Source organism: Carex rostrata, chromosome 12, assembly GCF_964058835.1.
Source record: "Carex rostrata chromosome 12, lpCarRost1.2, whole genome shotgun sequence".
In the NCBI taxonomy this organism is placed as follows: domain Eukaryota; kingdom Viridiplantae; phylum Streptophyta; class Magnoliopsida; order Poales; family Cyperaceae; genus Carex; species Carex rostrata.
This window is the reverse complement of record NC_135929.1, coordinates 5,720,097-5,731,278: the sequence shown is the minus strand read 5'-3', so window position 1 is coordinate 5,731,278 and position 11,182 is coordinate 5,720,097. Positions and strand designations below refer to the sequence as shown.

Sequence of the window (11,182 nt, the reverse complement as noted above, 5' to 3'; positions counted from 1 at the left end):
TACTTTAACCTCACACGTTGTACTGCCACGTCAGAAAAGTCGCAAGGGTAATTACGTCATTTCTTCATATACCTCTGCGCTGCCTTCCAACTACAATAAATTAATCAATTATTTACTCCGTCTGATTTGAATTTAAGACTTAACTACTAAAGCGCTTGATCGCTAACTTCTTGCATTCATTCCTCCTCAGATTGTACAAAGAGAGGAATCGCATAGAGCACTTCTGGCGGTGCACTAACCGAGGCTCCGCACCGTACCAGCAATGGCGGTGACGACGTTACCTGGTATCTCTTCCAGTTCCCTGACAAATGAATCTCCCAGCGGATTCCGGCGATGTCAGTCGGAGCCGCTACTCCGTTGCTCAGTTCAAGCCCCTCGTGCCTCTGCCACGCTAAAGAGCACTAGATCAGTACCTCGATTCCTCTTTAATTTACCCAAGCCTGTGAGATCAATTCTCTTTGAAACTGAAGAGGGGATTGATTTGAATGAGTTAGGATCGGGAGAAGAAGCTGGGAGAAAGAAAGAGAAAGTAAATTGGACAGAGAAGCTTCTGGAACTGAGGCGGAGGTGGAGAGGTGACGAAGAGAGAGAAGGAGAGATGGATTGTTACTGTAGCGCGAGTTACGATTCGGAGGAAGAGATGGAAGAACAAAGAGGAGATATTGTATGGGATCAAGCTTCTTTTGCACGACTTTTGGCGCGAGTTCCATGGACGGAGGCGAAGCTCTTCTGCCAACTGGCATACCTCTGCAACATGGCCTATGTGATTCCCGAGATCAAGGTTTGTTTTCAACTTTTTTTTTTCAGATTTTCTACATCCCGATTTCTGAGTTGTCTTAGACTGAGAGTACTTACTAGGTAGTTTACAGAGGAGTTTGAAGAGAAGATCCGGGTGTCAGTAATTTTTGTTTCGGCTTATGTTTGACGATAACAGCGTCGTTCGATCGGAATTAGATGGAACGGATTGCATTTTTTTTTTTTTTTTTTTGTGTTCAACAAGAATTTTTATTAGGCTGGATTGTTTGTCAGTTGGCCAGAGTATAAAATAGCTGTTCCAAGATGTGTTACTCATCTCCAACTTACACCCGATTAGGTTGGTGTGCATTAGGGGTGGCAACGAACCGAACCGAACTGAACTTACCTTAAGTTTGAGTTTGGTTTGAATTAATTTCGAACCGAACCTGGTTTGATTCGTTTTGAACCGAATCCATTTCGAATCGAATTAATTGCGAACTACACATTTTTCGAATCGAACCCGAATCGAATCACGAACTAAATTATTTTTTAGCAGCCCTAGTTATACCGGTAGTTTATACATTATTTTTTTCTCGCGGGACAAAATGTGTTTTTAAGTTGAAAAATTGTTCATGAAAAAATACATCAGAGACGGTTTTCCTGGTATGAACTATGAGAGACGACCGAAGAGAGAGGAGAGACAATCATCTAGGCCGGAGAGAGGAGTGACAGCCAGTCGCCGAGATCGTCGGCTAGATTTTAGAGCTAGAGGGAGAGTGAGTTAGGGAGAGATGGAGAGAGAACTAGGTTATTGAGATTTGAGAGCGAGGGAGTGTCGGCTAAGTTAAATTATGACTCTCTATCTTGGATTTTAATTTTATCAGGTAAATGGATGGCCGGTGATTTTATGAGATTCGAATCACAAAAAATTCACGAACATATTTCGATCGAACCAGGCTAGGTTTGAGTTTGGTTTGAATTAATTCCGAACCGAACCTGGTTTGGTTCGTTTCAATTCGAACCCATTTCGAATCGAATTAAACTCGAATCAAACCCGAATCGAATCACGAACCTCGAATTTTTTTGCCAGCCCTAGTGTGCATAAGCTATGTTTAACATTAATTATAATTTATAAAGCCTTCCTCTAAGTGATTTTAAAATACAAAATAGTTGGTTTAAACCCGTTATTTCAAAGGTTGAAACCCGTTATAAAAGAAGGTTGGTTAATTAGCATAATTAGTATCTACGGTGGAGAACTTTTGGGTGCTTCCTAGCAGAAACATATTAATAAAAGAATCTCGTAAGAACGGCCTGTAAAGTTGAGAATCAAGTTACAAGTTGCAACTAGATTTTCATGCGGGTCCCAGATAATCAATTAATTCGTACCGAACTCGTTGAGAAAATCCAAATTCTTACCAAAATAAAAATTCAAGGGAAACGCACCACTGAATTTCCTTTATTTTTAGAAAGAAAAGGAGAGATGAGAAATGTGCAAGGTTGTTCTGTACTTAATGTATGACTGCCCTGTCAGCATGAGATTATTGCCGGGGGCGGATCTACTGTAGCACTGGGGGGCAGCCACTCCTCCCTAGATTTCGAGTGTTAGTGGTGATCTATTGGTACCGATCGACTTTGCTCCTCTTTGAAAAAAATTTTGCCTCCTTTTGATGTTTGATTTGTAATTCGAGTTAAATTTAGTGTTAAAATCAAAATAAATTTATTGAATTATGATTGATAATATTAATTATAAGTTATATGATCATAAATTATAAGTCAGGTATTGGAAAATATAAGTCAAAACATTGTTTTTTTTATTGAGTACCCAATTAGTTAATGGGTTTAAATCTGGTAAGCTATTTAAATCCGATTCAATATTTTTTTGCCTCTTCTGACGAAAATCCGGTCCGCCCCTGATCATTGCAAGGGTTGACTATGCTTAACCTGATGATGGTCAAACTTGTTATACATAAACTATATGTATCTGTAAATGCAGGAGGACGATTTGAAGAAATACTATGGTCTCAGATTTGTGACCTCTTCTTTAGAGAAGAAATCTGGTTTGCCTGTAATTAAGTCCAAGGCCAGGCTTGACTCAATCAAAGTTGGTGCACTCAATTACTCATCCTGTTTCGACGGTGACGATGATGGGCCCCAACCAAGACGACCGGCACGGTCTTCAATTGTGTATCACATAGCAGCATTGGCCGCATCGTATGTGCATTCACGGGCCCAGGGGCTCCTTTCTAAACGAAATCAATCCCCTGATCAAGTCGAACCCTCTGGCATAGCCGGTTCAACCAGCAATCGGTTGTACAAGGCTGAGGTGGCAGCTTACATGGCAGCCTCTACTGTGACAGCTGTGGTGGCAGCACAGGAGAATGCACGTAAAGAGGCAGCAGATGATCTCAGTTCAGTGAAATCGTCGCCGTGCGAGTGGTTTGTGTGCGATGATCGGGGCACCCGTACGAGGAACTTTATCATCCAGGTGTGCTGAAATTACCATTATGGCCTTGCATGAAGCAGGTGATGAACAGTTGTTTTACTGAGATGTTTGATGAAAAAACAGGGATCTGACTCACTGGAATCGTGGCAAGCTAATTTATTCTTTGAGCCTACTGAATTTGAGGCAAGTTTTCATTCTTTTTTTTATAAATTTGGGGTGGATTATATATTTACATAATTGTAATCAATGATTTGTGCAATCAATATTCTGGGAAGAACATAAATTTTTTCCCTGCTCAGAATGACAAGCGGTCCACAGTTTTTGTTAGTCACTGGATAGCATAGGACATTGGTTGCACAAAAAATTCCCTTGAACAATTTTCATTACTTACCAAACAATAAAAAATTTGATCAAGAAGCATGCACATGAAATTTCAAATGGAGTACATAATTTTGATAGCAGGCCTACCAGCTTTACTGTCCTAATAGTAACTTTCGACAAAATTTATCTTTGGTACATGCAGGATAGAGGAGTGCTAGTTCACCGGGGCATCTATGAAGCCGCAAAGGGAATGTACCAACAACTCATGCCTGAAATTTTATCCCACATCCAACAATACGGCGAACATGCTAGGCTTCGATTCTCGGGCCATTCACTAGGAGGCAGCCTAGCCCTGCTTGTTAGCCTGATGCTACTCACCAGAGGTGCAGTCGAGCCATCTATGATCCTTCCAGTAGTAACTTTTGGTGCCCCGTCAGTGTTTTGTGGAGGACAAAAGATTTTGGAAATTTTGGGGCTTGAAGAAACATTTGTGCGGTCAGTGATGATGCACAGAGATATTGTACCGAGGGCTTTCTCATGCAGTTACCCAAATCAGGTTGCTATGGTTTTGAAGCGGCTCAATGGTGTATTCAGGACACATCATTGCCTAAACAATGAGGTGAGTTGTATTTCATATTTTATCATAATTAGATGCTGTACGTTAACTGAAATTCACTGCTCAATGTCACACAATTAATCAAAATTATAATAACCGTGGCAAAACCATCTCAAATTATTGACTCAGCCCAAGTTCGTATTGGAAGGGTAACTTTTCTATAGCACATCTATTTTAATGAAGAATATTCTTTTATTTTCTACCAGTATTAGTTCTATGTTATCATTTGATAACTTGAAATTTTATTTTATTTTATCACTTTGATACTGAAAAATGGCATTCAGACTATCTATAAAATCTTTTTTTTTTAATATAAAATAAGAATTTTCTAGTGTTCATTTAATTTTTTTGCGTACATCCAGTTCATAAAAAAGTTGCATATGCATGTGGGCAATAGAAACAAAGAAAATCATTCTTTACAAACAGAGTTTCCAGAGTAATCTGTTTTAGAGTGTTTCGGTGCCTAACTTTTTTGTCTCATGAATTGGCACGACCTCCTTTTGGCATTTATGTCTTGAATGAAAACAGCATAATTATCTACTTAACTGAGGGATCAGTATGTTGCAACTACCAAAACTGATACGTTTTTAGGTTAATGAGAGAGACCTACAACAACAATATCTGACCATTTGTAGCTTATTAGTATAGAGCTCCTAACTGTGGGATACGTTCCAATTTAAGAAGTTTTTTTTTTTTTTTTCCAATTCTCATCCTTAACATAGATCTAGCCATTTATCTAGATTTATTTGTACCGAATTTACTCGAAAAACAAAAACCATTAGTGGAACGTGATTATGAGACATCAGAAGTAACAAAAGTCAATTTTAAAACATAGGGGGTATCAGTTGTGATTTCTTTGGCATTGGTGGAAATTAGCTATGGGATTTACTTTTCACAATCAATATAATATAATGAAGTAATCGATCAACTAAACGATGAATTTGTAATCGCTTTAAATGGATAAAAGTGTATAATTCCACTGTTGGATTGATTGATTACATCAAAATTGTGGTTATCACCCTCAGTTGCAAATTACTTGAATCATTTGCTTTAAAAATTTCTAAAATGATCGTATCATATATATAGAACAATTCCCAAAAATAAAGGAGATACTTGAGCAAAACTTGGTCTGGTTGCAATCAAATAAAAAAAAGAATAAATTTGAGCAAAACTTGAGCAAAACTTTTGTTAATTCCAAACAGAGGTTACTATATGCTCCATTGGGCAAGACTTACATCGTCCAACCTGATGTGAGATTGTCCCCACCACATCCACTCCTTCCAGAAGGCGCTGCTTTCTACATGCTCGAAAAAGAATACATGCCATCAAAGTCAGCTTTTGCAAGCGCACTACATGCCTTCATGAACTCTCCTCACCCGCTCGAGACATTGAGTGATCTAAAAGCGTATGGCTCAGATGGGACAATCTTGCGAGACCATGAGTCGAGCAACTATTTCAGAGCAATAGATGGGGTACTTAGTCTGCACACAAGGACGGTAGTAAGTAGGTCCAAGGAGGAGAGGTTGACGAATTGGTGGCCGCTTATTGCTGGGAACCGCAAAGGGAATGGAATTTTGCATAGGTGCGATTCTGGTAAAGAACTTGTAGGTGAGGTGTAAATTATTGCAACAGGTCCCACCCGAATTCGTATCACCTAAGGTAACAGAATATTTATGTTTGGATCTGGATGGCCCAATCAGAATCTGGACAACTATTAAAGCGGCCTCGTGTGTTCCATCTCGGACCGGATTGGCCCGGATCGGACAGCTGTGATCCAAACAGAAATATTCTGTTACCTCAGAGGATATGGATTCAGTGCCCCCAAACCCCCCTCCTGCTAAGATGTCTGAGGTTTTGTACATAACTGAGGCAATGGGCATACCAAATCTCTGTTCTTTGTAGTATGTAACCTTCTTAATTTTACTAGTATTTGTTACTTCTTTTATTTGAGAAAGTATTTATTACTTTTTTTGGTACCCTAGATGAGTTAACTAAATCGTATGGATAATAATATCATGATCAAGCTTGACTCTTTCAACCAGTGTATAGGTACACCGTTTCTTGATTTGCACAATTGGTCTGCAAATGTCCAGGATATAACATTTACATTTTCTGTCCATTGTAGACTCGACTTGCTGCAAATTAATCTGAATCACTAGATTTCTTCTTAATATGAAACTTTTTTTATAATTCAAACTTAAAACTAAAATGTAGAGATAATTTCATATTAATTAAGAATAATTATTTCAATCCCCACACTCCAGTACCTGCATTATACCCCATCTCTTAAACATATTTTAACTTCCCATAAACTAACTTAACTAACTAATTTAATTAAATTTATTCAAAACACTACTATAAATACTTGGAAGATAATAAATTAATGCTTGCAAATTAAGATATTAATACTTGCATGTATAACTATATGGAGAGACCGCTCAAACTACATGGGGAGAAGAATCATACACGTTTTTAGAGGTGGGTTTTTTTTTTGTTTTTCAATATCTTCCACATTTCTCACGTTCTATGAGGAATTTTGCGAATCTAAAACCACGAATGTATTCTACGCAATTTTATCTTTCAAATGAGATCCATGATGGTGTACTTTCGGATTCATCGTCACACAAGTATTTATACCTAGTTGTGGAAGTATTTATACCGCATCGTACAAGTATTTATACCTATACTTGTAAGTATTTATCCCCAATCGTGGACCTCTAACAAAAATAATTGACCACATAGGTATAAATACTTCAGTGCATAGATATAAATACTTGTAATACTTGATATTAATACTTTTAAATGTCAGCAGTGTCATATATGAAAAATACTATGTAAAAACACTTAAATGACGATGTATAAATACTTGTGTGATGACGAGCTCGAAAGTATGTCATCATGGATCTCATTTGAAAGATAAAATTGTATAGAAGACGTTTGTGATTTTAGATTCGCAAAATTTCTTATAAATCATGAGAAATGTGGACGAGATTGAACAAATAAAATTGGGGGGATAATGAGGGGATGAGAGTGCGGGTACTCATATCATCTCCCATTAATTAAACCATTATCAAGTTTATGTTCTTGGTTTACTTCTTATAACTCAATCATTTGTCCCACTTTCTTGATCACTAACCTTCCAACTGTGGAATTAATGCCCACCTTTCAATTGTTAGCTCTTGTTTAAATTGCGAGTATGCTTGGACGAATTTCATCCTCTAAATATATTTATACCGGTTGCATTGGATAATGGAAATATGGAAAGGGATGGATAGAGAAGGTTACATACAGCGATTTAATGCTTTAGTTTGGTTAATGTAATGCTGATAAAGTAGATGGAAAGTGTTAGTCATTATTATTGTTGCTATTCATTATTGCTATCAAATAGTTTAGTTAGTAAATATTTTATTTTGACTAGTCAACACTATACATATTTACCTTTTCTATCTTACATAACCTCCGCCAAACTTGCAGCGTTTGTCCGTCGATGCTTCAATAGTCAATAGTGGTTTGACAAGTTTTAAAGTTGGGTATATTATTTATCAGTTTATTGATCTTAGTATTCATTCTAGTATTGTTTTTCCTTAAATCTGGAGGCAGGAGTGTACAACGATAGAATTAATTATGAATTTTTGTCAATAAAAATTTCAATCCCACCCATCCAACCAATCTAACTTTATACATACGAATTTCGTAGTGAATGGGTTAACTTTGATTAAACTTTCTATGATACTTTTTTTAATTTTAAATATTATATTTAGCGATTAGCAATGTTACAACTATCAAAGATAACATTCATAAAGATAATTGAGTATTAATAAATGGATAAAAAATATTAAGTGAGGCTATATATGATGATATACATATTACACAATATTACACAATGGTTTGCGCTATAAACTTATATATCTATACAATAGAACATGATTTTCATATAAAAATGTACTTGCAATCCAAATTTTACATTTTTTTTTTTAGATAAATAAAAAATCACTCAATTTGAAAATTCTGAACTATCCAAAAGCGGTGGTTTTCTACCTATCTAAAAACATAGTAAATAGGGAAAAAAAAATTTATGCCACTCCAAAACATGGAATTTGCTATTTCAAAACCTTAAATTAACTAATTGCCACTCCAAAATCATTATATTTAGCAAATTGTCACAATTATACATATAATTCAGATATTTGATTAAATTTTTTCTAAAAATTCAACAAATTTTAATAGTGACCAAAATATCCCCGCTGATGAATTGGCTGCCCTGTTTGTGCTTGTTGACCCCTATTTGGTTCCTTTGTTGCTGCCTTTTTCTAATGCTTGATGATTCATACTGGTACCATAGAAACCGACTGATACATTAATCAATTATCAAAGTTAAAACCTTGATATTGAGAGAACCCCTAATAAGCCGATGAAAAACCTCCATCTCCTGAGCTGAAGCCGGCAACACTCCTTTCTTCGCCCGATAACTCAAAAGCCCTCGAACCACTGTCAATTCTTCCTCAGGTGACCACAGCCACTTCTTCCCACTGCTTCTCACAACTGAGGCAAAAGCCGATGAAGTACAAGACGATACCTTTGGCCGCTTGGAGCGCGGCTGAGAAGGTGGTGGTGCAATTGTTCTGGGCTTTGCAGGCCCAGTGATGGCATCCATGGGTAGAGACTTCAACGACCTGATAGTCGGGTCAATGCCTCGGGCCGGGCGATGGGGAGGAGGAGTGGGATGGGTATCAGATGGGTCGGACTTAGCGGATTGATCGGATTCAGATGGGTCGTTCTCTTCGTCAGAGAAGGAGGCGGAGTGCGGAGAGGATGGCGGAGACTGGAGAGACCAGTTGGATTTAAGGGGTCCAATTGAAGGGTAATTTTGGAAATATCAAAATACGTTTTATTATACACTACTTTTCAGCAAATTTTAATAAAATATCTGAATTATATGTATAATTGTGACAATTTGCTAAATATAATGATTTTGGAGTGGCAATTAGCTAATTTAAGATTTTAGGGTGGCAAATTCCTAAATTCCATGTTTTGGAGTGACACAAAATAAAAATTCCGTGGTAAATAAACATTCAAAATTATACAAACTTTGGTCTGCAAAAATATTATCATATGATGATCATGTTTAACACAATTCTGAATGGTTGTTTGAAATTTGGATATAGAGATATGGATCCATAGCGCGAGTTGATCCATAATATGTGTATTACCATATCCACACTCAAAAATAAATAATTATTTTAGTTAATAAATTAAGAGAACAATAGATGACATTTTGAACGTGAAGGAGCCGGCCTTAATATTTATAGGTAAACTGGGTAGTTTACTGATTTTCTTTTCTTATTTTCTAGTCCGTACGTCTTGTGTATAGCCAACCGTGCAATATGTTGTTTTCTTCCAAATAATAACCTGAACTCTTCTAATCTCGATCAGATTGTTGTGACAACTTTACAAAATATTTTTCCGTTCTTTTGTTAAAAGCGAATTATTAGATGCTAATCTGGTTCTTAGTAGAGGCGGAGTCAGACTTTCAGACTACGGGAGTCAATAATATTAAAAAAATTCTGCAGAGGATGTGATCAATTTTTTAGTACCATGCTATTTTGCTCACAATTATATGAAAAATCATACATATATATAAAATTTTGAAAAAAAAAAATAGAGGTCAATTGACCCCCATTTCTCCTTCCTCACTCCGCCTCTTGTTCTTAGAAAGTGATACACCGATCTACTTGTCAAATTGAGACAAACAATTCACATCCACATTTTTTTTATAAATTTTTGTTGCATTTTCGATTTTTTGCTAATTTATTTATTTCTGATTTAATATAAAGTTAGAAATTATTTTTATTGATTTCAAACTTCTTTTTTTCTCAAAAATAAGAATACCTAAAGAATACGGATTTTGTCTTATTTCCCAATTTAAATGATTCGGTCGGAATATCACAGAAATTAAGTTGGCCGAAGCGTCGCCAGATTTGGCTTATGCTCAATGACTTGGTTGCTTTGCATGAATTACAATAAATGTGACCCATACAAATAACTCCCCATGTAATAAAATAATTAGTATCCATTCAAATGCAAATATACTCATGCAATATAAATGTGAATGTCATAATTGGATTGGCTACTAAAAATGTAATGTTTTCTCATTTGCATAGTATATTTCTAAATTTATCAATACAATATTTTTGTAAAAATTATTGTTTTATTAAATATATGAATATTATTTTTTTTTTTCAAAGAGTAGGGTTAAAATATTCCATTGGTTTTGTGCTCCATTATGCTGCAACATCATTATGTCTATTTTCAAAGTCTAAATAATCAATCCGAACCATTCAATATGATCTTCGTACTAAAATGTGCTTGAATAACAAACTTTTATATATATTTTTTTTACTAATTGTTTATGGAGGTATAAAATCGTTATTTTTGAATGGCCCATAATCTTCTAAAAACAATGATTTTATTTACCTATTTTAAAAAATAGCAAAAAAACAGTTTCAAAAAATATAAATTTTATATCCAAACACATTTTAATATGAAGATCATATTGAGTGTTTCGGATCGACTATTTAAACTTTGAAAATAGCGATAACGATATTGAGGCATGATAAGACACAAAATCAATAGGGCATTTTAACCCTACTCTATTTAGATACCTATGTAAATAATGCAAATTCTAATAGTTTAAGTTTCCATGCATAAGCTTCGATTTTCCGTTCAAACAAAACATGCTGAACTAGTGCGTTCAAAATGACAATGCACAAATTTTGCATTATCGCTTCGACAGATAATAAAGAAAAAAAAATCTCCAAAGAGAGTATAATATGCAAGTGCTCCAACGAAATGGGGAAGAAAACTGAAGGTATAACTAAGAATGTCCATTGGAGAATTGCAAATTTGGTGCAGTGATATGAATCATCGTCGTGCATGCTACTGCTCATAGCATACAGGTTTCTTTAAAAATCTAAGGAGGTCGGGTGTTGTATACTTGGCTGATTTATTTATTTTTCAATAAAATTCACATGGCAGCTTTTGCCAGGTTTTCAAAGAAAAAGACATGA

At 35.8% G+C, this 11,182-nt stretch overlaps 1 protein-coding gene across 1 annotated transcript; it reads left to right on the top strand.

The window, feature by feature from the left end:
• Window positions 1-6,153, top strand: LOC144562763 (alpha/beta-Hydrolases superfamily protein). The gene is made up of 5 exons (XM_078312021.1): window positions 1-781; window positions 2,729-3,220; window positions 3,302-3,361; window positions 3,702-4,118; window positions 5,318-6,153. The coding sequence occupies exons 1-5, from the start codon at window positions 263-265 to the stop codon at window positions 5,732-5,734; spliced, it is 1,905 nt and encodes a 634-aa protein (XP_078168147.1). The 5' UTR covers window positions 1-262; the 3' UTR covers window positions 5,735-6,153.
• The last annotated feature ends 5,029 nt before the right edge of the window (window positions 6,154-11,182 follow it).